This window comes from Lampetra fluviatilis, chromosome 46 (assembly GCF_964198595.1).
Source record: "Lampetra fluviatilis chromosome 46, kcLamFluv1.1, whole genome shotgun sequence".
Classification (NCBI taxonomy): Eukaryota; Metazoa; Chordata; class Hyperoartia; order Petromyzontiformes; family Petromyzontidae; genus Lampetra; species Lampetra fluviatilis.
This window is the reverse complement of record NC_136320.1, coordinates 6,024,698-6,051,315: the sequence shown is the minus strand read 5'-3', so window position 1 is coordinate 6,051,315 and position 26,618 is coordinate 6,024,698. Positions and strand designations below refer to the sequence as shown.

Sequence of the window (26,618 nt, the reverse complement as noted above, 5' to 3'; positions counted from 1 at the left end):
ATTTGATTTCCTTGTACAAATTCACGTTTCAAAGTTATCAAGATTTAATTTAAAAGTTTAGCACGTAGGGCTTCATATTTAACTTTGAGAGGTTTCAACTTGTCAAGAAACAATTCGTGAAGGGAAAATCGAGCAACAGAATCGCCGAATCGATCAATGTACGAATCTTAACGCGAAAATCGATGAGTTTCGCTTTGTACAGTAATCGATAACCATCGAATCGATTCCCCGCCCCCGAAGTTTTTAAAGGGGCCACGTCTCGCACTACTAATAGCTTCGCGTTCTCCGCAAACAGCGTCGATCTTGTTTTTGTCCGTGTACGCGACTTGACGGCCTTAGAAACCTATCCTTTCCGCATAATACCAAACATGCCCGCCTTCTCAAGACTCGGAGCGATGGATTCGTAACGAAGTCAACGAAATTAAAAAACAACGCCGGGACCGCGCGAGAGATCGCCTCAGCCGGAGGCCTAACTCAGGCTTTCCGCGGGGTTTCCTAGGCGAGGCTGCCGTCGACATGACGACTCCGAGCACCGAGCGGCACTGGGTGTCGCGGCTGCTCGCCGCCGTGTTCTACGGCCTCTGCTCGTTCCTCATCGTCATCGTGAACAAGCAAGTGCTCACGAGCTACGGGTAAAACTCGCCACGTTTCGATCGATGCAATGAATGGGGTGGTGGTGGTGGCGGCTGCTCCCAAGTGTTGAAACGGAGGTATTTGCCGTCGAGCTCTGATTGGCTGAGAGCGCGTGAAGCCACGATTGGCGCCAAATTCTAATTTAATATCGCAGCATCAGCTGCTAATGCAGCAGGTGTAGCAGCTGATACTGATGCAGCTGCTGATTCTGCAGCTGCTAATGCTGCAGCTGCTGATGCTGGTGATGCTGCTGCAGATGATGCTGCAGATGCTGCTGCAGAAGCTGCTGCTACAGATGCTGATGCGTCATCTTGCAGATGCTGCACCTGCTGCTGCAGATGCTGCTGCTGCAGATGCTACTGTTACAGATGTTGGTGCTGCTAATGCTGGTGCAGATGCTGCTGCTGCAGATGCTGCTGCTGCAGATGCTGCTGCTGCTGCTGCAGATGCTGCTGCTGCAGATGCTGCTGCTGCAGATGCTGCTGCTGCAGATGCTGCTGCTGCAGATGCTGCTGCTGCAGATGCTGATGCTGCAGATGCTGATGCTGCAGATGCTGATGCTGCAGATGCTGCTGCTGCAGATGCTGCTGCTGCAGATGCTGCTGCAGATGCTGATGCAGATGCTGCTGCAGATGCTGCTGAAGATGCTGCTGCTGAAGATGCTGCTGCAGATGCTGCTGCTGCAGATGCTGCTGCTGCAGATGCTGCTGCAGATGCTGATGCTGATGCTGCAGATGCTGCTGCTGAAGATGCTGCTGCTGCAGATGCTGCTGCTGCAGATGCTGCTGCAGATGCTGCTGCAGATGATGATGCAGATGCTGCTGCAGATGCTGCTGAAGATGCTGCTGCTTCAGATCCTGCTGCTGCAGATGCTGCTGCTACAGCTGGTGATGCTACAGATGCTGCTGCAGACGCTGCTGCTGCTACAGCTGCTGATGCTGCAGATGCTGCTGATGCAGATGTTGATGCTGCTGCAGATGCTGCTGCAGATGCTGCTGAAGATGCTGCTGCTTCAGATCCTGCTGCTGCAGATGCTGCTGCTACAGCTGGTGATGCTACAGATGCTGCTGCAGACGCTGCTGCTGCTACAGCTGCTGATGCTGCAGATGCTGCTGATGCAGATGTTGATGCTGCTGCAGATGCTGCTGATGCTGCTGATGCAGATGTTGATGCTGCTGATGTAGATGCTGCTGCTGCAACAAGCACACAGCTAACCCTTTCCCGTTTTCGAGACGTCTGCAAGTCGCAGGCGTGGGGTGCCCCCTGCACCGCTGGATCTCGGAACGCGCAATCAGTTAGGCGTTCATTTTATTTGGGGAGCCTTCAGCACTGTTGTGGGGGTGCCATGGTGGTGGGCTGTCAACTACCTCGCCTGGTATACAGGAGATCGTGGGTTCGATCCGAAACTTGACGCCTGTATATTTGGAGTGTAGTGGTTACTGCGGTGCGCTCACGGCCAACACCAGTGACGATTATCTGAACAGGTCCTGGGCCTCACCTAGGTTGACTCAGCCTCAAATGAGTACCTGGTGCGGTGTGTAAACATCGCCACTGGGGAGACAAAGGCGGTCGGGCGTGGTGCTGGCCACCCACCCCCTCGTGTACCGTTCCGGCCTTCATAGGTGCTCGCTAACAGCACTTGCCCCTACAGTCTGTAAAGGCTATACGGGGGATCTTTGTCTTTGTGGTCACATAGATTTTTCTCCGGGAACCCCGGTTTTTCCCTCCATGTTTAGAGTATTTGGCTGCTATAAATTTCCACAGGATGAGCGACTTCTTTGAGCTATCATTTGTGGCCAGGTCGCTTCTGAAAAAGAGCTATATAGCTCAGTGGGCCTTACCTGGTAAAATAAAAATTGCTTAGTTTTTAAATACATTGTACTCATCGCAGAGAACTGTAGCGACACGACCACACTCTGCGATAGCTGGCGCCAAACTGTGCCACAGCCCCTCCCAGCATGGCTTTGTGGGAGCCTTATTTTATCTTTTAATCCCAATTCTTAATCTCAAGAGTCTGGGATGAATCGTAAGAAAAAACTGGGAAAGGGTGAACACAAATCGCAACACGTTCGTCAGTAATCCAGTGTCCTTGAAAGGGATTTTTTTTTAAGACGACGTTTTGGGCAGCAGTTCTCTTTATAGGTCAATAGGTTTACCTGAAATTGAGTGGGGTATGAGTGAAAATTTTTATAAAAATTTCAGATTGAAAACTCATTTTTTAGAACTGATTTGTATGTTTAGTTTGTTGTTTTTCTCCCCACACCTCCGATTAGCACGGGTGGCTATGTACGGTGCGCAAGAAGTCCAACATACACACAAAATTGTACTTTACACCATGGGATTCGAACAGAATTATATTTCACAAATGTATCCCGATTAACTTTTTTTTTTTACAGAAGTAGGAGGGTGTTGGGAGTAGAGGAGGGTGATATTTTATTGTATTTAACGATTGCTTTTACATGTTACTTTTACACAGAGCACCAGATACACTAGATAAATAATGAAATTAATACATGTCTGTCTCAGTGTTATACGTGAGGTGGATGTCCGCCCACGTAGCCACAGAGCCATGTGGCAGCCTCCTCCTCCAACACGTGCAGGGTAACCGGTCGGCCCAGCACACCCTGATGGACTTCCCAGCCGGAGACGACGGTGCACCATTGGTCTCCTGCTCCCTGCCATCACACAGCGATGCTGTAGCACAGCCGTACGATGCCCCATCCATGTTTGGGAGCGGCACACAACACCTTGCCCTGGTCACACCAGGAGCCGTTCAACTGAACCCCATTGGTGGCCTTGGGAGGTCGAAGCCAGTAGGTTGAGTGAGATGCGTGAGCATTACTTGGGCTGCCTGCTTGTACTGTCGTCGCTGTGTGGTGTGGTCTGAGGTCCCTGTTCTCTTTTTGTTGTTGTTAGGTTTCCCTCTTCGCTGTTCCTGGGCGTCGGGCAGGTGATTTACGCTCGCAATAAACATCCCAGAGACTTTTGAGGTTCAGACATTCTGTTTTTAAATCCTTTATATTAAGTTCACTTGCTTGCTTGCTTGTGCGCTTACGACCGTGCAAATCTTTCGGTCGTGTTTTAACCCACTTCCCGTGATCCAATCGAGCTGACATTTTCCACACAGACTCGTTGTGCGTGACAATTAATTTTCGTGAAAATTTTTTTCCAAAATTTTACACTTTTTAGGAATTTTTTTTAATATTTAATTACGAATTGCTTAATGGTGCCAGGCAATCATCTGACCCATAGGTGGCAGCCATCTTAAGCCAGAGGACGAGAGGACTCTAGCCGCCACGCATATAAAGGATTTATAGTGAAAAACTTTGTTTTTACGGGTTAATTTTTTTTATTTTCCCAGGTAAGGCCCACTGAGCTGTATAGCTCTTTTTCAGAAGCAACTTGGCCACAAATGATCGCTTTGCAAAGTGGCTTATCACGTGGAAATGTATAGCAGCCATACACTCGAAACGCATGTTTCTAAATGTGGAGTAAAAAACGGGAGGACCCAGAGAAAAATACACACAACCACAGGGAGAGACGTGCAAACCCCAAATATACAGCAGGCGTCAGGCTCGGGGTCAAACCCACGACCTCCTGTATACCACGCGAGATAGTTAATATCTCACCACCCTGGCGCCCGAATAGGACATCTCTTTTGAAAATGTTCACTTCTCAACGGAGCCGTGCTGGAGCATGCCGAGCCGACCCGGCGTGGCTTGGGAAGCGCTGGCTTCTTTTCCCACCGCGGAACTGGAGCCGCACAGCTGATGTCACGCGTTCAACGTGTTTAGCACGGGTCGGCAGCCTCCGGCTCCGGAGCCGAATGCGGTTTGATTAAGGGCTGCTTTGTGACAGTTATTTACTGAGGGCCGCCGTCTTGTATATTCATCTACGTTGCAGCTCTTAAAATGTGGATGATTTTTTTTTACTCGTTTGAACAAAAATGGCTCATTGTTATTTTGGTTGCCGAACTCTGGTTTAGCGTGATGCTTAACGCACGGTGCCGGTGAGATGACCTTCCAATTTCCCCTATGACACAGTTGGGTCTTTTTTTGCTCTAATTTTGATTTATTTCTTCAACTTTTTTTCAATGCTTTTGCCATTTTGGTTAACCCGGATCACTCGTGCGAGTGAGACTTCTACCCTGGTCCCTTGAGATCTCGCTTTGGTTGAAATAAACTTGACACGCTGACCTCCGTTGTGCAGATGTTGGTGACGGTGGTGCTGCTGCACGTGGGACGGGCGTGTGGTCTCGTGTCCTTCCCATACTTCGACTTAAACCTTCCCAAGAAGGTGCCTCTCTTATTTTCCTTGTCACATTTCTGCATTTTCTTAAACTAAACCAAATTATTCATTGCAATTCCAGTCGGTCAGTTTTTTTCTTCCGGGTAAGACACATTGAGCCAAGAAGCTCTCTGAAAGGCAACCTGGCCACAGCGGTAAGCAACGTCAGATGGGAAGGGAGAGTTTGCAGGGGCTGCATGGAACAGCTGATACAACGGTAGCCAGCACGTTCCATGGGAGGTTGAGCTAGTCAGAATCAATCAGAATTGTTATTCATACTGGAGGAATCCTGTGAGCTATAAAGAACTTGTTCACAGATGGCCAGTTGGGGCGGGTCAGAAAATTACAACAACAAACAATACAAAAACACGATATTCTTGCAAAGTATAGGAACGGTACACAAATCGCAATTTTTTTTACGTGAAAGTAAACTATTTTTTATGTAACCAGGTAAGACCTACTGAACGATAAGCTTCTTTTTCAGAAGTGACCTGGCTACAAGTGATTGCTCAACAAAGTGGCTTATCACGTGGAAAGTTATCCCAGCCAAATAATCTAAATAGTCTGTGAGTGTGACACCGAAGCGAGTTTGTGCTCTGCTGTGCGAGTCTGTGAATGTTTTATTGACCGAGCGTGTGGTTGTTCCACAGAGGGTCATGGTGGCGAGATGTTAGTGACCTCGCCTAGTATAGAGGAGGTCGTGTGTTCGATCCCGACCCTGACGCCTGTATATTTGGTGTTTGCATGTTCTCCCCATGGTGGTCTTGTGGATTTTTCCCCGGGTTCTCCGGTATTGCCCTCCACATTTAGAATAATACTTTAAAAGTATTTGGCCGCTAGAAATTTCCACGTGATTATAAGCCACTTTGGTGAGATATCATTTGTGGCCAGGTCGCTTATGAAAAAGAGCTACATAGCTCAGTGGGCCTTACCTAGTAAATACAAAATAAATATATAATAAATAGGGTCGACATTTACACTATGAGACCTCCTTTACCAGTGGCAAAATATAGTAGTAGGTTTTTACCCTTTAAACTGGTACAAAACTGACACCTTTATACAAGGAATCATGTTTGCAATAACCACAACACAAGTAGTCAAAATGCAAACAAAAAGAAACAACTTTGATAATGATAATGACAGTGCATATCATTATCATCATCAGAGTTGTTTATTTTTGTTTGCATTTTGACTACTTGTGTTGTGGTTATTGCAAACATGATGCCTTGTATAAAGGTGTCAGTTTTGTACCAGTTTAAAGGGTAAAAACCTACTACTACTAAATAGGGTCGAGTCAGACGGGTTTTTTTGAGCGAGCGTGCGGTTGTTACATGGAGAGTCGAGTCAGACTGCATGTGGTTTTTTCCACGATTGCTCACCGTGCCGCGACCCCCACCCCTGCGTTCCAGATCTTCCCTTTGCCACTCATCTACCTGGGGAACCACATCACCGGCCTCATCAGCACCAAGAGACTCAGGTGCGTCACGTCGCACTCCACCCACACACTGACCGACGCGATCCTCGCTCGGGCTGGCTACACCGCACTGTCCAAACGCGTGGGGCTGGCTCGCCGACACGGACCAAACACGGGGCTGGCTAGCCGGCACGGTTCAAACAAGGGGCCGGCACGGTGGACGTGACACGTGTTGTATGTATGTTGTGTGTATGTATGTTGAACTTCTTTCGCACCGTACGTAGCCAACCGTGCTAATCGGAGGTTCGGGGCAAGGACAACAAACTAAAATGCAAAAAGCAGTTCAATCTAGGGAGGTTGAGAGTGTGGGGGAGGGCAGGATTCCGCTGTTGGAGTAGCAAGTGGGCACCCGCAGTGCAATCCAGACCTCCTGTGTTCAATTCCCAGCGGCAGCGAACATCGATTTGAATCGGCCTTTAAATTATTACTTGCTGCGGTGTGTCAACATCAGCACTGCGGATACAAAGGTGGATCAGAATCTTTATTTAGAATGCAAAAGGAATCCCGATGAGCTATGAAGCATCTTTCTCACAGATGTCCATAATGGGCAGGTCAGCAAGTTACAACAACAAACAATACCAACGACAACAAAAGAAAACAGTCCCAGACCACACCAATATAACACCACACAGCAATTCCTCAATAAAATTATACATTAACATTGAACTATCGATCAAAGTTACAAAGCACATTTGCAAATGTGACTGCTGTATCCAGCACTAATCTTCTTCAGGATATTTTTTTGAAGGAAGATTTACAATGTTAAGGGGGCAACAGGTGTCATTCTGGCCACACTAGGTTTGGGCGATGGGGTAAAGTATTTTGCCACCTTTCGTAAGACGTCTGACCGGCATCGAAAAGTAAGCCAAAGGCCCTCTATTGCCTGAACTGTCTAGAGCCCCCTCTAGTTCAGGGGTAGGGAACCTTTTTTCTGCCAAGGGCCATTTGGGTATTTATAACATCATTCGCGGGCCATACAAAATTGTCAACTTCAAAATTAGCCCGTTATATTTGGTCAAACATTTCATTATCTCACCCCTAATGCGATGGCTGGAACTGCTTCTCTTTGGTGAATCGCGTGATGTTAGCTGGTATTGATGATGTTGCTACTCGCAACTGCTTTTCCAGGTTTTCTCCTAGATTTATTGAATTTCGATTCCCGCCTGCGGTTGCCTTGGCAGGGCCAGATGAAATGATTTTGCGGGCCTTATACGGCCCGCGGGCCGGACGTTCTCCACTCCTGCTCTAGTTGAGGTCATTGAACCAGCAGTGCTGTGAGCAAGTAGCAGTCAGGACAGTAGGAAGTGGTAGTGCAGCATTTAGACCTCAGTTTGATTCCCGCTCAAGGTCAACACCAGTGACGTTTATCTGAACCGATCCTGGGCCTCGCCTAGGTCGACTCAGGCTCAAATGAGTACCGGGTGCGGTGTGTAAACGTCACCACTCGGGAGACAAAGGCACGGTGCTGCCCCCCCCCCCCCCCTCGTGTGTCATGCCGGCCTTCTTCATAGGTGCAGCTTGCTAACGCGTGGGATATTTGTCATGTGCCTGCACAGCCTCCCAATGTTCACGGTGCTGCGGAAATTCTCCATCCTCTTCACCATGGTGGGCGAGATGTTCATCCTCGGGTGAGTGTTTGTCGCACGTGAATCAAACTTGAAGTTTGTAATTCTCAGGGCTGCGTCGTGAATGTACCACTTGGGGCACCGCGGTGGCGAGATGTTAACTACCTCGCTTGGTATGCAGGAGGTTGTGGGTTCGATCCCAACCCTGATGCCTGTATATTCGGAGTTTGCATGTCTTTCTCTCCCCGTGGTCCCGTGGATTTTTCTCCACTTCCTTCAGTTTTTCCCTCCACATTTATAAACATGCGTTTTAGAGTATATGGCTGCTTTGAATTTCCACATAATAAGCCACTTTGTTGAGCTGCCATTTGTGGCCAGGCTGCTTATGTAAAAGAGATATACAGCTCAGTGGGCCTTACCTGGTAACATTTTTTATAATAAATAGAAAAAAATCGGACCGAACGAGTCTGTAACGGGCCCGCACTTTAGTCAATATAAAAAGGGGGGGACAGTTTTTTCACTTGCATCGTCATTGCATTTTGTTAAATCGCAAGGTAACGTCATCGTTAATTAAGTAACCTCCGGTGAAGAACACGCGCTGGGAAAATAATCTGTGTGTGCGAATTTTTTTCTTACTGTTAAGTATTTCCTGTTCCAAGACGTCTGCAAGTTGCAGGGTGGGTGTCTCGTGCGCCGTTGGATCTCGGAACGTGCAAGTGGTTGGGCGTTAATTTTATTCGGAGAAGGGTAGTGCCGCTGTTTTTAAAAACATTGTACCCACCGCAGAGAACTGTAGCGACACGACCGCACTCTATGATAGCTGGCACCAAACTGTGCCACACGCCCTCCCGCCTTGTGGTGAGCCTCCGGCTCCGTTTTGATAACGCACATGTACGTCAACAAACACCGAAACCGTCCATGTACGTCATCTGAACAGTATCGGAAGAAAAACTGATGACGTACACGTGCGCTATCGGAACGGAAAAGGGTTTCATATATTTTCTTGCGAGCCCCAACAGAGTTTTGGGCCCTGGGCAAATGTCCATTTTCCCCCCCCCACCCTAACTCCGACGCTGTGCGGGAGGACTGGACTCGTGACCCGTGCCCGTGCACCCTGCTCTCAGTGTCGCGCCTCTTTCCCTCTTGTTTGATTTCGCAGAAAAACAACGTCATGCCCTATCCAGTTGACCGTGGCCATGATGATGGGCGGGGCCATCTTCGCCGCCAGGTGGGGATGAACTCTTGACCCCACAAACAATGTGTGCCAGCTGTGATGGGAACAAAGACTACGGTGTTTTTTTATTCATAGCCTGCGGGCAAGCAGGGGGGTGCAGTGCCAATATATGTGCCTCACAGTAAGAATGGCCTGGGTTCGATTCCTGACTCGGACACCTTTCTGCACGCTATTTGTATGTGTTCTCCCCCTCCAGGCTCCCCGGTTTCCTCTCATAGTTTAATACATTGATGTGCAACCGGTATTGGAAAATTACCTGAAAATTACTTCATTTAGGATTACACGCACAAGCAACATTTTCCCCGACTGAAAAGTTGGCATGACCGTCCTAAAAAAGCCTTTGCTGAGTCTTGAGACTCGGCGAGGCTTTCCTGTGTAATCAAGCGTAACAATAAATTAAGTAATAGCTCAGCCCATCCTATGGACGGGGTGACATGACACTCGCATAACAATAATAATAACTCTTTGACACATGATCCTCATCGGACGCTTCCCACCTAACCCTCACGACTCACCAGTTGTTAGGAAGCAAGGAATTGTAATGCAATACATGTGTATAATCGTGATACCGGCATCACTTTGGTGTCAAGATCGGCGTCTGTGGAGAGGCTCGTGAAGGATGCTACTGGGCAGTTGGAGGAAGTTGCCTTCCAACAACATCGAGAGGGATGAGGAGCGACGCTCGCCGCAACAACTAGCGGAGCACCGAGCGGCTAAAACGCAGCGAGGTGGCACAGTGGGAGCACAGGTGGTGCATCTGCCAATGATCTCTAGCCATTCGACCCACGTCGCCACCTGGGTCTGTCCCGTGACCTTCTTCCAACGAACCTTACGCACTCCACGTGACCTCAATGTGCACCAAGGCTGGCACAAGCGCCGTGTTGACGTCACCGCAGCTTAGTGCCGAATGACGGCTGTTTTCTTTGTGTGTGTGTGTGTGTCGGTCCTCTGCAGCTCTGACCTGGCGTTTGACCCCGTGGGCTACACCTTCATCCTGGCCAACGACCTTTTCACCGCCGCAAACGGCGTCTACACCAAACAGAAACTCGACTCCCAGGTCCCGGACACGAACGCTCGCCTTCCTTCGCCGTCTCTCACCGCTCTCGCACCACCTCTCACGTCTTCTCACCCATTCTCACCTCTCTCTCGCTCACCGCCCCTCTCACTGCCCGTCATGTTTCTGACCTCCCGTCACCTTCCCACACCCCCTCGTACCCACCGATCACAGTGTTCTGCACTAATTGTCAGAGGGGAGTGGGGGGGGGCACACTTTCACCGATTAAATACCATCAGTGTGAGGGCCGCCACACATTTGAAACCATTGGGGTTTGACAGCAGCACGATGACGATGGGGGATGTTTTCACATTTGTGTATTGTCGGGGGCCGTACTAAAGGCCACCAGGGGCCCTACTAAAGGCCACCAGCAGCCAAAGTGAAGAACACTGCGTGATCACATCACCTCCCTTTCTCTCACCTCTCATCCTCTCGCTACCCCACACTGCCGTGTACCGCCTGTCACCTCGCCTCCCATCAAACACCCCCCCCCCCCTCCTCTCATGGCTCAATCCCAGCTCTACTCCCACCCAACCCGACTGGCGAGTCTGGCATGGCGCCACCAGGCCGCAAGTGTTTATATTTCCTCCACGGTGGCTATGAGATGTTTACCACCTCGCCTAATATACAGGAGGTCATGGGTTCGATCCCGACCCTGACGCTTGCATATTTGGAGTTTGCATGTGCTCCCTGTGGTTGCGTGGATTTTTCTCCGAGTCCTCTGGATTTTCCCTCCACATTTAGAAAAATCACTTTATAGTATTTGGCTGCGATAAATGTCCACGTGATAAGCCACTTAATTGGGCTCTCATTTGTGGCCAGGTCGCTTCTGAAAAAGAGCTATGTAGCTCAGTGGGCCTTACCTGGTAAAATTAAAAATAGTTTATTAGTTTAGTTTACTTCTCTGTGTTAGGTTTAGACAAAAGTAAAGATGCAGCCCGGCGATTGCCTGCTGGTATTTTTGGCCTAGTCTTCCGTATGTATGTTGAAGTTATTTCACATCGTACGTTGCCAACCATGCTATGTACGTATGTTGAACTTCTTTTACACCGTACGTGGCCAATCGTGCGAATTGGAGTTGTCGGGGAAGGACAACAAACTAAACACAAAAAGCAGTTCTTAAGAAATATGTTTTCAATATAAATTTAAAACTACATAGCTCCCAGTAGCTTTATAATATTGGAAGGAAGAGCGTTGCAGACGTCTGCAGAAGTGCATCTGAAAGTGTGCGATGTGGTGACCGTCTTTGTTCGGTGGCCAGCCAAAAGCCGCTGCTACTGCTGCGAGGGACGACCACCAGAGTTCGCGTGACGATGGTTTACGCCGACCAGACTTTGCCCCTACCACGTGCGGCATGCCGATCGACTTTTCTCGTCGTTGTGTGTTTAGGAGCTGGGGAAATATGGCCTACTCTACTACAACGCCGTGTTCATGATCGTGCCTGCCGCTCTGGCGTGCGCGTACACAGGCGATCTGCAACTGGTGAGGCACCTTCATTATCATTTTTATTTTTACCTAAGGTTCTCCCGGTTTTGATCTCGGCACCCTTCGTGTTACGGTAACGGGCCTGCAGAAGCAGATGTCACAGAACTACCTGTTGAGATCCCTTAAAATAAACTCTGGTCCACATATTAGAGGGCAGCATTTTCCCACATCCCCTCCCACAGAGTAATGTTTATTGCGTGGCAGTCAAACCAATATGTAGGCAGTCCCCCGGGTTACGGAAGACCCGAATTACAGAAATCCGAATTTGCGGAAAAAATTAAATTTTCATGTAAAAAAATTCAATACTGTGAGCGCAAATAGTGCAGCGCGGTGAGGTTTCGGATGAATACAGCGGAGCGAGGCGTAATGCGGGGGCACACATTCCCCATGTCAGTGGTGCACTGTATGGCACTCACGCCGTTACATTGTTACCATGAGTATACTGTACCCCCGGCCACATAGTCTCGTAACTTTCAGTGTAACATTACCCATAATTGCATTGCAATAATGACTGGAAAGCGACCAGGTGCTTGCAAGAGTGCAGGACGATGCTCGTAAGCGTAAAGCGATTGCTTTAGAGCAGGGCTGGGGAACCATTTTTCTGCCAAGGGCCATTTGGATATTCATAACATCATTCGCGGGCCATACAAAATTATCAACTTAAAAATTAGCCTGTTATTGAATTTCGAGTCCCGCCTGCGGTTGCCTTGGCAGGGCCAGACCAAATGATTTTGCGGGCTTTATACGGCCCGCGGGCCGGACATTCCCCACCCCTGCCCTAGAGCATAGACGCCACCTTCACCACAAAAACTCCGCCTTCCTGAGCTTCATGAGGATTAAGGTAGATGGAATTTTTTGTAGCGTTATGTAATTGTTCTATATGCTTCGTGGTATTCATAAACAATTGGACACAGTGCAGAAAATGTTCCATTCGTTTAATTGTGGGTGGTTGTTAGGGCAAGATATTTGATGAAATGAAAGAATCGTAGGAAGTGCAGGGCGTTATGTACAGCGATACGATAAGGTAGCGATAGAAAACGGACGGCAGCGCGATACGGTTGCTGAGAGAAAACGACGTATGGAAAATTGGGATTACGCATATTTCTCGGGAACCTAGCCCTTCTGTAATCCGGGGGACTGCCTGTACTTAAATTTCAAGACTGGAACTATTAGTTTCATTTGTTATTATCAAGTGATGTAATAATTTTAGCACTTTGGACTTAGCCCTGCCTACATCTCCCTGTGGATCATTGATTATATCCGGCAGCTTCAAGGGGGAAGGCGACTCCGGATTTCCAAAAACCCCGGATAATCGCATAATTCATCTTCTTGGTTCTTTCGGTAAAGTCATGTAGAAGGGAAGTAATAAAATAATAAAAATAAAACATAATAAAATAATTCTCACGACGTTTCGGCCACAACGCAAGCAGCCGTCCTCAGGTGAAACCAGGTCTGTCGAGGCGACAGCGTCTGTCGCCTCGACAGACGCTGCTTGCGTTGTGGCCGAAACGTCGTGAGAATTATTTTATTATGTTTTATTTTTATTATTTTATTACTTCCCTTCTACGTGACTTTACCGAAAGAACCAAGAAGATGAATCCCTGCAGTCACGAAAGCTTTAAATCGAAATTTAATTGCATAATTATTTTAAATTGCTTCTTTTTGCACATTCTCGCATAACATTATCTTTTTAGGTGTTGTGTATATGTTTTGTGTATTTTAACTTGATCACTATATGAAAGTGGCTTAAACATACAAATCAACAATACTAAATATCCTCCTGTGAAAAGTTACCGTGCAGTATTTACTGTGCCGTACTTACCAATTCCAATCTCGAAGACTCTGCATGGGGGTGATGTTCATGGTACAACTCCGCTCTTGTTTCAATAACTAATATCCTACGATCGCCGGACTCATGCGAACGTCGAATTGCACAACGCAAATTTTCTCCGGATCGCCGCGCCGTGTATATTTTCTGTTTTTATTCCTGTAGTTATTAGTCGTAAAAAATGTATATGCGTGCAGTATTTTCATTGTTTATGTTGTATTTACTCTATAACGTACTGTGTATAAAATTTGACACGCCGCACTGGTTACAGCCTTTGGAGCGGTTTTGCCGGATCAGCCTGGGACAGCCGGATAATGTTGGAAGCCGGATAATCGATAATCAACTGTATTTGGTATTCTATAAAACGGCGTTGTATTTGTATTGTACCTCTCCCCCGTGTTCCCCCCCCCCCCCACACCATCTCCCTGCCGCCCCCCTCTGTCCGTAGGCGCTGGCCTTTGAGGGCTGGAGCAACCCCTGGTTCGTCGTACACTTCACCTTCGCCTGCCTCATGGGGTGAGTTGCGACGATGTCACGCTGTGTCCCTGCCGCATGAACGGAGAGTAATCATCGTTCAGTCTCGCACGTTATGCTAACGCGTTATATTTTCAGGAGCCCAAATAGGGGGGGACGAAAAAGAATAAATTGGAGTTTATTTGTATTCATTGTTATAGTTATAGGCATTATTTTCCTACAATATCAGCTGTATTTACACCAAATATCAGCTTGCTAGCTCTTCTAGTCATGGTAAGCACACTGTGCTACGAGACCTGGCGACCTGAGTTTGCGTGCCGCCAGCCGTGCCCAAAATCAGTGGGGAATACCTCGACTAGTCCTGGGCTTCCCCTACGTCGATTCACCATCGAATGTTGTGGTGTATCAACATCAACACCTCAGATTCTCTACGATTAGCACGGTTGGCTACGTACGGTGCGAAAGAAGTTCAACGTACATTCATACATACTGCACCTCCGATTAGCACGATTGGCTACGTACGGTGCGAGAGAAGTTCAACAAACACATCAACGCTGGGGAGACAAAGGTGGCGGGGCGCTGTATTTGGCTATAACCCCTACCTCTTGTGCGGCGTGGCCGTTTAGAAAGGTGCCACTCGCTAACAGCACTTGCCCCAGCAGTCTGGTAAAGGCTACACGGGGGATCTTTGTCTTGTGTGTATGTGTGTGCATGAGAGCACCGATGAAGGCCGATACGGCGTACAAGAGGGTGGGTGGCCAGCACCACACCCGGGCGCCCTTGTCTCCCTAGTGGCAGTGTTTACACAATCCGCCAGGTACTCATTTGCGGCTGAGTCGACCTAGGGGAGGCTCAGGACTAGTTCAGATAATCGTCACTGGTGTTGGCCGTAAGCGGGAATCGAACTCGGGTCGCCGGGTTCGTAGTGCAGCGCGCTAACCGCTGCACCACCGCTCACAGGTGCTCGCTAACAGAACTTGCCCCAGCAGTCTGGTGAAGGCTACATGTGGGATCTTTGTCTTTTGTGTATGTGTGTGTATGAGCGCAGGTTCATCTTGCTCTTCTCCATCATCCTTTGCACACAGTACAACTCTGCCCTCACCACCACCATCGTCGGCTGCCTGAAGGTTTCTTGAATTTTTATCAATGCATTAATTAATATCTACTGTACCTACAACAGCCCGTCGTTAACAGGGGAGTGGTCGGTAAGCGAACACATCGGGCTCTATTGGAGGCCCGTCGTTAAGCGATTAGTCGGTCACAAGGCTGGTCGTTGAGAGGGGTTCTACTGTATTTTTGAGGGTTTTTTTTTATGACTCCGTTCCCTTCTGCGTGTGCCCCTGCAGAACGTGTCGGTGGCCTATATCGGCATGCTGGTGGGAGGTGACTACATCTTCTCATGGCCCAACTTCGTGGGCCTAAACATTTGGTAGGTGCTTGGGCAATGCAACATGTAAGAGCTTGCTAACAGCACTTGTCCCCCCCCCAACGGCCTAATGAAGGCTTATGCAGGGATGTTTTGTCTTTAAAAGCACTTTCCAATTAAGGTTGTGAACACTACATCTCTAATGGGAGAAGGGGTGGGAGAGAGGCACGATAATTATTGTAAAGACGTCCCGATATGAGCAAAACTTGAGTATGAAGTTGTGTTGCTTTTATGGATTCGCCCTCTAGGAAATCGACCAAAAGAGTTTTCTAATGCCTAAAGGGAAAAAAAGCGAAACAGTGCTGAAAGCACCTGCCAGGGTATCCCGGCCCAGCCAGCCAAGATGCACTGACCTTGACAGGGCCGCTATCCGAGCCCCGTTTTCCTATCTCGGCCTACGGATTTACCGCTTAATTATCTTTAAAAAAAAATTCCAACGACAACCACGTATTGGAAAGAAATACATAATGCGTATGTGCGTGCGTACGCATGATTTTTGTTCTCGATTTTATTTATGCAACGCAACTCTTTCTTTTTGGTAGCATCAGTGGAGGCGTCCTTTACTCCTTCCTCACGTTCCGGGAGTCGTCGGCTGAGAAGCAAGGAGGCTGATCCGGGCAGCGCCAGGGCCCGTGCACGCGTCTCCCCCAACGCCCGCTCGCTAGCGCCAGGGTCTGTACGCGCATGGGCAATGCGTGTGATGCTGCGGTCATGTGTGAACGTGTCCTCGCTCACACGTGCACATGTCCACACTCACCTGCTGAGGGGGAGTGGCTGTCCTGCAAACATTGTGATAACCCACCAAAGATCACACGGTCCAGAAAGTTTATCAAGCTTTTGTCGAGAGCAGGGTGAGCGAGTTAATTAAGTTTGTTGCGCGGAGATAATGCAATCGAACGCCATCAAAGGTGGATTGTAAATTGTTCCAGCGAAGCCAGAATATGTTAGCTTGCACAAATGATATATATCAATATATATTACGTGGGTTATCAGGTTTTTTAGGACACCTCTCCATCAATTCGCACAACTGTTTACAGCGGCCGGACGTACGATCAGTACAATCGTCGTTACTTGAAATCAACTTATGAAGTAACTGGCCGAAATCTAGATTTTTTTTAAGTACGTCCGTTTTTGTATATTCAGGAGCGCAGGGATTTGCAAACGCTTATCTTTTCATGTAAAGCGGAGGGTTTTTGCACAGCCAGCATAACGAATTGCTTCACCTTGCAGTGGATAATGCCTCAGCTCTATGCCACAGGACCTTTCAGCCATGACTACGAACTCGCACTGACCAGCGTGGTGAAGTATGGGTGAAACAATCCCCATGAACTAGCGTGGCATGAAAAGCCTTTATCAAACGGTGCATTGGATTAAAAAAAGGTGACGTGTTAGATTTTTGAGAGAGTATATTTGGGTCACATTGCAATATTTTACCTTTTTGGGTGTCTTTTACTTGGAATATAACTTAATTTTTAACTATGTATCTATCAATGGATTCACTGGTGTCTTTATTTGAAAACCCTCGATAGCACATGGAGATTAATGGCACCTGTTGTCAAGGAATCTACAGTTACAAGGGGATTTTTTAAAACAATTTTAAACATGAAAACGTGCAATTTTTACAATGTATGTAAAACAGGAAACTTGCTGTTTGGATAAAGGAATCTGACACGACGACGTTGCTAGGTTAACTGGGTGTGTGGGTTTTTACACAAGATTGTTATATTGGTTATATTTTCAATATAGGGTGTGAAGAATCTGGTTTTTATATTTTCTGTAATGCAGAATTGGACGGTGTGCGTGTGCATGTGTATAACAATGGCCGTGGTGGTACTTTTTTTTTTATTCACAAGCATTTATTTTTCATTATAAAAAATAGCTAAATATCCCAATTTTAAAACATTACAAATTGCACACTTCAACCACACTTCCCAACGTGGTTGCTTTGTCATTGCCACTGGACAATGCTGTGGCAGTCGTTCCCCGTGCCGTATTCTGTAGCCAGGAATCCCCCCACAAAGCCTTGCCCAGCATAACACAGTTAATGATGATGATAAGGCATCACCAATTCCTGTCCCATCACCCCCCTTCCAGTGGCACACATGATGGGAACGGAGGAGAGACTTTTTAAAAATTAATTTCCTCCCAACTATTTTTGTGGTATCCGAGTGGTCGATTGACCTCACCGGATGATCGATAAGGGTCTCGTCGATTCACGTAATTAATTTGGAGAGCCCAGCGCTGTTTGCGAGCACTAAGTCAAAAAGGAATGAAGGTAGCCATTTGTATTCGAAGCTATTGCCTTAAGTAGACCCCATGTAGATAGCCGGGAAAGTCGTGCGTGGTATAATCAAGCAACACCAAGTGTGCTCACTTTTGCACTTACATGCAGTCACTGTTCAACTGTCGTGCCTTTTTGAAGTGATGGGGAAAGTGGGTGTGTGGGGAAGCAATGCTAATCATTTGTGGATTTTATAGATAGAAATTACCAATGAACTGGGTTTTTACTTAATTTTGGTCGGCGATGACAATGAGCGTGGCGATGACTGTGAACTACTAAACCAAAAGTCCTAATCGCGACTGACTAGGACGAGGTACAACGAACTTTCTGTGCCATAATCGAAGACGCAGATTTGGGTAATAAAGTAACGCGATGAGCGACTGCAGTGCAATGACAAACAACTTTGAATGGTAAGTGGTAGTTGCCAATATATGTACTGAACATAACATGTTTTATGAGTTCACTGATTGGCCATACTGATAATATTGGGGGTGATGGAGTAGGGAAATAGTTCACCACTCGCCAACATTGAAAACTCGGAGTGGACTCAATATTTGACCAATTTAGTCCTTTAGACGATGAAGATGACTATTACATGCACAGTAAAACTTGACTTAAAATTCCAAAAGTTATAAGATGGGCTTGAGACTGTGACAAAAATAAACAATGCTAACTTAATTTACACTTAGGTGTGAGGTTTGTGTGCGACATGATATAAAACATGCGTAAAAAAACAACTGTCAACGTTACGGCTTACTTTGTGAGATGTATGTGTAGTGATGTTGCTACACTTTAAATAAATGTGTTGAAGGGAATGGTTTTGGATCTGATTGAACGTGACCGTCCATCCCTCCCTCCCTCCCCCAAGCCAACCAGCCAGCCAGCCAGCAAAACTTTTTTCTCTCCCCCGAATACACGGCTGGGGTGGAGGGTGGGTGGGGGATGCATGAAGTTCACGCTTACGAACCCGGCTTCACACACAGGCAGACGGGCACGAAGCCAGCCAGAGACAAAGACGTTTTATTTATCATCTAGTCGGAAGTTGTTTGATAAAAGGCAGCAACAAACAGCACGAACAAAGATTCTAAACGATGCAGAGTGAAACACGTTGCTTTAATGGAGCAACGCTATAAGAATGCGTGGTGGGGTGGGAACAGAGACGGATGATGGTGAGGGAATTACAAAGTTGAACATCACAGATTCCAAGAACACAGGATGAGATGTTACTATCCTTTGTGCAAGCACTTCCAAGAGTTCATGAACAGTGAGCCTGGTGAAATTTGGGGAGCGCATCGTCAGTAGTGAACCTTTGGTTCCTAGGGTGTTTCGGCCTTTCACACTATACACCCTCCCCAAAGGCGGCCAGCGACAGGGTGATCAATCCTACGCTTGCGTCCCATTCACAATTAGTCATAGGAGTTGCCTTGTTGATAGCCAACATCCCCTCTTCACACAACCATTCTCGTTCGCGCTCCCTCAACAGAGGAATGGCAAATACCGCACAAACGCTCTCTCTCCTGAAAGCCCTCTCTTGACTAGCAGACCTCGATATTGGCATTTCGCGGCTGAACATATTTGCATACGCGAGAATGGAATTACAAAGTGGGGCAGAGTGAGGGTAGAATTTGAGAAGAGTTTTGTGATCTGTAGTGTGGTGAGTGGGTGAGTGTGTGCGTGAATTAGTGAGTTTTTGTGACCTGTGGTGTGGTGAGTGGATGAGTGTGCGTAAATAAGTGAGTGGGTGAGTGAGTTTTTATGACTTGCAGTGTGGTGTGGGCGTGAATGAGCGAGGGGGTGAGTTTTTTGTGACCTGCAGTGTGGTGAGTGGGTAAGTGTATGCGTGAATGAGCGAGTGGGTGAGTGAGTTTTGTGTGACCTGCAGTGTGGTCAGTGGGTGAGTGTGTGGGTGAATGAGCGAGTGGGTGACTTTTTGTGACCTGCAGTGTGGTGAGTGGGTGTGTGCGTGAATGAGCGAGTGGATTAGTGAGTTTTTTTGTGACCTGCAGTGTGGTGAGTGGGTGTGTGCGTGAATGAGCGAGTAGGTGAGTGAGTTTTTTGTGACCTGCAGTGTGGTGAGTGGGTAAGTGTATGCGTGAATGAGTGAGTGGGTGAGTGAGTTTTTTTGTGTCCTGCAATGTGGTTAGTGGGTGAGTGTGTTCCGTGAATGAGTGAGTGACCCATTCCTCAACGTGAGTGGAATAATTAGTGACCAGTGACCACGGATCCAGTGATCTCCGGCGAGTGCTGACTCGTGCTTATGGATTCAGTTATCAAGCGTCCCCGGTGTGGCCGAGACAGTCGTGGTGTTACATCATGTGGTCGCCAAAGAATTTTGAATGAATCTATTTTAAACTATTTTTTTTATTTTACTAGGTAAGGCCCACTGAGCTAATAGCTCTTGTTGAGAAACGATCCGGCCACACAAAAGAGCCCATTGAAATGGCTTATCACGTGGAAATGTATAGCAACCAAATCAAGTTCAAGTTCATTTATTAGGTATAGCCATGTGAGCCGTTCGGCTCTTGAATCGGGTGCAACCGCAACAAACAAAAAACAAAAACATGAACAAAAAAACATCTTAAAGTGAATATGTGACTGAGTGCAAACAGAAAACACGAGAAAAGACAGCAAAATTTTGCAGAAAAAACACCGTACACCAACGCTGTGTGCAAAAATCCCAGTGGGATGCAAGTCAAACAACCAACAACAAAATACTCTGAACGCGTGATGTTGATTATAAATGTGGAGGGGAAAACCCGGAGGACCCGGAGAAAAATCCACGCGACCACGGGAGAGAGAGAGAGAGAGACGCAAACTTCAAATACACAGCAGCAGGCGTCAGGGTTCGGGATTGAACTCACGCCCTCCTGTATACCAGGCAAGGTAGTCAACATCTCGTGGGGCAACATGTGGGTAACGCGTACCTCTTGCAACACGTCTCGCTAGCAGCGTGGGAGAGGTTACAAACAGCCCTCCAGCAGTGGTGCGAGCAAGCAGTTGCAGGGCTGCGCCTTGACACATCTAGCAGGGACCAGCAGGAGGCGTTGATGTGACCGCAGTGCCGATAGCACCCCCTCGTGGCGTGACACAGCATCGCCTTTAACAGCGAGCGTGGTTTTTGTCGAAGGCTGCTGAACAGACGGATGTGAAGCTTCGTGGCGGTTTTTTTTAAAATCCTTTATATTAAGTTCGCGTGCTTGCTTGCTTGCGTGCTTGCTTGCTTAGGACCGTGCAAATCTTTCGGTCGTTTTTTAACCCACTTCCCGTGATCCAATCGAGCTGACATTTTCCACACAGACTCGTTGTGCCAGACAATTATTGTTCGTGAAAAAAAATTCCCAAAATTTGACACTTTTTAGGCAAAAAAAATTATTTTACATATATTCAAATAGAACGCATTCATGGCTTTGGCTGAACGTCAGAGTGTAAGAGCCCAGAGCGTAACCCCTCCACAGGCCGTGGCGGAGTAGCGCAGTTGGTAGCGCCCTCGCTTCCCATGCCAAACGTCGCGGGATCGATCCCCGCGTCCTCCACAGGCGAATATATTTTTAAATCCTTTATATTAAGTTCGCTGCCACGCATATAAAGGATTTATAGTGAAAAACTTTGTTTTTACGGGTTATACTTATATCCAAATTAAATTCACCGGGACAAACGTACGACAAGTTGATGTTATTAGGCAACTGTTGGGTGATTAAATGACAGCGCACTAATTGTGCATTGACTACAGACAGTAAATGTACACTGCACTCATTCAACACCCTTCAATAATTCGTCAACGAACAGAAATCGGAAAGTTGCCTAAATCCAGCGGCGTGGTTGTTAAACGCGGATATACGCTTTTAAAACTTCACACAATCTCCGCTTAAAATGCGACGAAAGCATTCGAATAATGAAATGTGGTTTGGTAACGGCGACGTCGACAACAACAAAAAATAAAATAAAATTTCCATGTCAGAAGTGGGATTCGAACCCACGCCTCCAGGGGAGACTGCGACCTGAACGCAGCGCCTTAGACCGCTCGGCCATCCTGACATCGCTGACGGTCTTCAGTAAAACCGTCCACTTAAGACCAAACAACACGTGGTATTTTATGTCATGCTTGGTGATATTTCGTATTGTGAACACAATAAACAAACCAACGATAATCATAATAGAGGTTTTTTTTTCGTTTAGATCGCGTAAATATATAAATATGTCGTTAAAACCCGTCACTACCCGACACAGCCAACTCGTAAGGGTTGTCCATAAATGACGTCACTCACCTAGGGGGGGGGGGGGGTCAGACATTTGTGACGATGTGTGACGAGGGGGGGGGTTTGAGAAATGTGACGTCACATCAAAACGCACAACTTTAAATAAATATAGAATTGTTATAACAACGCTAATTGTTTAACAACACTCCTACAACATCAGAGTGCAGCGCCACATTAAATACGCACTACAATGACAATAGTTTAAAGCGATTTGAAGCATGTTTTATATTCAAAATGGAAATATGGTTTTGGGGGGGGGGGCAGGGCTTTGTGACGTCATATTTGAGGAGGGGGGGTCTGACTTTTTGTGACGCTGTGTGACGAGGGGGGGGGGTCAAAAATCGTCCAAAATTGCGTGACGTCATTTATGGACGCCCCCTAAACAGAACGTGCCAATTCGTCACTAGTCCAGCAACACCGGTGTGTTGGAGAGCCAAGCCACAACATTTGCAATCTGTGTACGACGTTTCGCCAGTAATTACAACCAGCTTCATCAGGCGAGAGCCAGATTTGTGGAGAAGTCCTCCTGTTTCGTTCCTTATATATGTAGTGTAGTAACTCGGCGGGAGACGACTTCACGGGTAACACACTCTTTATTTTATCAAACTTGGTTACAGGTGACTAACACCTACTTTGTATCTCGGGTGACAAACACCCACTTAGCTACTTGGCGACTAACGCCCACTGAGCTACTCGGATGACCAACATCCACTTAGTACTCGGGTGACAAACACCCACTTAGCTACTTGGCGACTAACGCCCACTGAGCTACTCGGATGACCAACATCCACTTAGCTACTCGGCGACTAACGCCACTGGGCTACTCGGATGACCAACATCCACTTAGTACTCGGGTGACAACCACCCACTTAGCTACTTGGCGACTAACGCCCACTGAGCTACTCGGATGACCAACATCCACTTAGCTACTCGGCGACTAACGCCACTGAGCTACTCGGATGACCAACATCCACTTAGCTACTCGGCGACTAACGCCACTGAGCTACTCGGATGACCAACATCCACTTAGCTACTCGGCGACTAACGCCACTGACTAAGTCTTCAGCTCCGTCTTCGGGTCTTCAACTGGGTAACTCTCCCCGAGTGCTCTCGCGCGTCCCCCTTTATACCCCACCTGCGGACGTCGCTGCGAGCACCCACTTATTCGACCAATCGCCGGGCGCTGGCTACGATCCTCTTTTCCCACATCTCATCGTGCCTCACCACTCACGCCGCGCCGCCCCGTCATCTCTCACTCCCGGCGCGCGCGTCCACACCACGCCCACAACGCGTGCCCAACCCCGCACCCCGCGCCGCCCCGTGATCCATCACTGTCACAGTCGGCGCACGTCAATACCACCACTACATATAGAGGCGTAGATGTGTTGACCACGCTTCTGCACTCTTGCACAATGATAGGGAGGTGGGATTAATGAGTCAACTTACATTTATCGATTGATGCGCCTGCTGCTGTGGAGTGGTTTCGGTGGTACATGTTGTTTGTCGTTTATTGTGAAAATTCCGTCACAGTTCCTATTATCACTGTTTCATTGCTTTATTTTGGTGATTTCGAAAAGTTTACTAGTTTGGCCATGTTTTTTTGTTGTAGTACGGAGTAAGACTGATGGCCTTAATCTAAGTTGTCTTGTGGTTGTTGTTGTTGTTTGACTTGCATCCCACTGGGATTTTTGCACAGTGTTGGTGTACGGTGTTTTTGTGGAATATTTTTCTGTCTTTTCCTGGATTTTCTGTTTGCACTTAGTCACTTATTCACTTTAAGATGTTTTCTTGTTCATGTTTTTGTTTTTTGTTTGTTGCGGTTGCACCCGATTTAAGAGCAGAATGGCTCACAGGGCTATACCTAATACATGAACTTGAAATGAACTTGAACATTATGCATGTGCATTATGCAAGCCCTTTGAACTTGTCCTTTCTGTCTATTGTGTGTTATAAAATAGCCCTACCAACGGTAGGGCATTTAAATAATGTATTATTTGATGATTCGCTTCCACGCAGCACTAAGGCGGTAGCTATCCGAACGGTTAAATTATTTTTATTTCTTTCAATTTCGATAGATTCTCTAATTAGTCTTGGCCAGTAGTAGCTAGTTTTGCACGAAACTTCAACATTATCAAAATTATTTGAGTGTCCTTGTTGGCACGCATGTTCTGCTACTGCTGACAGTTGCATTTGGAAGAATGTAATATTTCTCTGATGTTCTTTTAGTATCGTGCTGATCATTCGTCCTGTTTGCCCAACATAACATTTACCACACGTGCAGTTAATCCTGTACACACCTTCTGTTGATAGCTTCGGTAATACATATTTTGTACCTGATATTAGATTCTGTATTTTATGCACTGTGCCAAACATCTGGCTAGTTTATCAGTTACTCCCTCAATGCATGGTATTTTGATCGTTTTAATTACTTGGGCAATTTAAATTATCTTGTTAGTTGATTTGTTTTTGGTATTCAATGTCCTGTTTATTTGTGCATCATTGTAACCGTTCATTTGCAGCGCTTCTTTAACATGTTGAATTTCACTTTTCAGACTGTCACCATCTGACACTTTCTTAGCTCGATGAATGATCGTCTTGATAAGAGCAGATTTCTGTGCGGGGTGATGGTGTGACTGCATTCAGATAGGCGTCAGTATGCATTTTCTTTCGGTAAACACCGTGTGTTATTTTACCATTTCTACCCCGTCTGAGCAGAATATCCAGAAATTGTAGAGTTCTGTCAGCTTCCACTTCCATGGTGAACTGGATGGATGGGTTTTGCGAGTTGAGATGATTTAGAAATGCGTTCAGTGTATCTTTGCCTTGTGGCCAGACCACCAATGTGTCATCCACATATCTCAACCAAACAGATGGTTTTAGTGTGCTTGAAGCTATTGCTTTTGTTTCAAAATCTTCCATGTACAAATTCGCAATCACAGGAGACAAGGGAGAGCCCATTGCTGCTCCTTCCTTTTGTTTATAGAAGTCACCTTGCCACGAGAAGTCGGTATTTTTTAGACGGTGTTCAGCTCGTCTTGGGATATCTTTGGCTAAACCTTTGTTCGTTACCAGAGTGTCGAGTAATTTAATTGACTCGTTGACCGGAACCATCGTGAACACAGAGGTAACATCAAAACTTATGAGAATATCATTAGGATTAAGCTTAATATCTTTAATTATATTTTCGAGATGTTCAGAGTTTTTTTTTTAACGAAGAGGTCCTACCGATGTAGGCCTGTATTTGTTTCGTTACGTATTGTGCTAATTTGTAAGTGGCAGAGCCTATTGTACTAACTATGGGTCTTAATGGGACATCAGGTTTGTGAATTTTTGGTAGCCCGTAAAGTCTTGGTGGTTTTGATGCTCTGTGTGTTGAACTTCTTTCGCACCGTACGTAGACAACCGTGCTAATCGGAGGTGCAGGGGAAGGACAACAAACTGAATACAAAAAGCATTTTAAATAAATTAGTTTGTCAAGCTAGACGATTTAAAACTACAAAGCTCCCAGTGGCTCCCGAATATCGGAAGAGCGTTCCAGACGGCCACAGAAGCGCATCTGAACGCGTATTTTAATCATTGCTGTTGTAAATGATGGCCTCCCGGACGACCGTGTAACTAATGGGTTGTATGACAAACACGGTACTTTTTATGTGGAGCGATAGATACTAAGGCTGCTTATTTAATGTTTCGTAATTAATAAGCCTCGACTATGAATGAAAAACTGCCAAGACAAACTAATCTGGTTGTGATTGATATCAATATTAATTTAGAATTCGACGAATGCGAGTGATAGCTTTCGCTCACATAAACACAACTTTGTAAACAATCGAATAAAGTAAAAATGATACAAAAAATCGATTAAATCAACACGTAATATTAAAACGCGAAAATCACCGCCGTCCTCCCTCCCCGCTCGCCGTAGTTATTTTTGCCGCAGCGACGTTCCCGAAGGAGTGACGTCAACTTTGATTGTGACGTCATTTCCAGAGCAGTTACATTGACCGCGTGTATGACGTCATCGCGTTTTATCCTCGCGCCTCCGCGACGTCATTGCCCGCGGGAAAACCTCACAAACATCCGACGCGCCGACGTCATCACCGCTCACGATTGAAGAAGTTATTTGGGTGGACATGAAGTCACGTCTTGGTGGGGGGGTGGAGGGGTGGGGGGGTGAGTGGGGGGGGTGAGTGGGGGGGTGAGTGGGGGGTGTGAGTGGAGGGGGGTGAGTGGGGGGTGTGAGTGGGGGGGTGGAGGGGTGGGGGGGTGAGTGGGGGGGGTGAGTGGGGGGGGTGAGTGGGGGGTGTGAGTGGGGGGGTGGAGGGGTGGGGGGGTGAGTGGGGGGTGTGAGTGGAGGGGGGTGAGTGGGGGGTGTGAGTGGGGGGGTGGAGGGGTGGGGGGGTGAGTGGGGGGGGTGAGTGGGGGGGTGAGTGGGGGGTGTGAGTGGAGAGGGGTGAGTGGGGGGTGTGAGTGGGGGGGTGAGTGGGGGGGGGGGGGGGGGTGAGTGGGGGGGGTGAGTGGGGGGTGTGAGTGGGGGGGTGGAGGGGTGGAGGGGTGGGGGGGTGAGTGGGGGGGGTGAGTGGGGGGTGTGAGTGGGGGGTGTGAGTGGGGGGGTGGAGGGGTG

The 26,618-nt window shown here is 47.3% G+C and overlaps 1 protein-coding gene and 1 non-coding gene across 2 annotated transcripts; one reads left to right on the top strand and one right to left on the bottom strand.

Moving 5' to 3' along the window:
* Positions 1 to 257: 257 nt before the first annotated feature.
* On the top strand, positions 258 to 18,537 carry LOC144947717 (nucleotide sugar transporter SLC35D2-like). The gene is made up of 12 exons (XM_078877029.1): positions 258 to 632; positions 3,550 to 3,583; positions 4,843 to 4,929; positions 6,330 to 6,397; positions 7,951 to 8,022; positions 9,119 to 9,187; positions 10,148 to 10,250; positions 11,637 to 11,729; positions 14,009 to 14,076; positions 15,083 to 15,161; positions 15,381 to 15,463; positions 16,003 to 18,537. The coding sequence occupies exons 1-12, from the start codon at positions 517 to 519 to the stop codon at positions 16,070 to 16,072; spliced, it is 942 nt and encodes a 313-aa protein (XP_078733155.1). The 5' UTR covers positions 258 to 516; the 3' UTR covers positions 16,073 to 18,537.
* Positions 18,538 to 21,693: 3,156 nt separating this feature from the next.
* TRNAL-CAG (transfer RNA leucine (anticodon CAG)) lies at positions 21,694 to 21,776 on the bottom strand. Its single transcript has one exon. It is a non-coding gene; the product is annotated as a tRNA-Leu (tRNA).
* Between the last annotated feature and the right edge of the window lie 4,842 nt (positions 21,777 to 26,618).

Bases quoted from the DNA above. Each gene is read 5' to 3' on its own strand.
- LOC144947717 (XM_078877029.1), top strand. From the start codon at position 517: ATGACGACTCCGAGCACCGAGCGGCACTGGGTGTCGCGGCTGCTCGCC. The intron at 6,398-7,950 runs GTGCGTCACGTC...GTGCCTGCACAG, and splicing joins ATCAGCACCAAGAGACTCAG to CCTCCCAATGTTCACGGTGC. The intron at 9,188-10,147 runs GTGGGGATGAAC...GGTCCTCTGCAG, and splicing joins GGGGCCATCTTCGCCGCCAG to CTCTGACCTGGCGTTTGACC.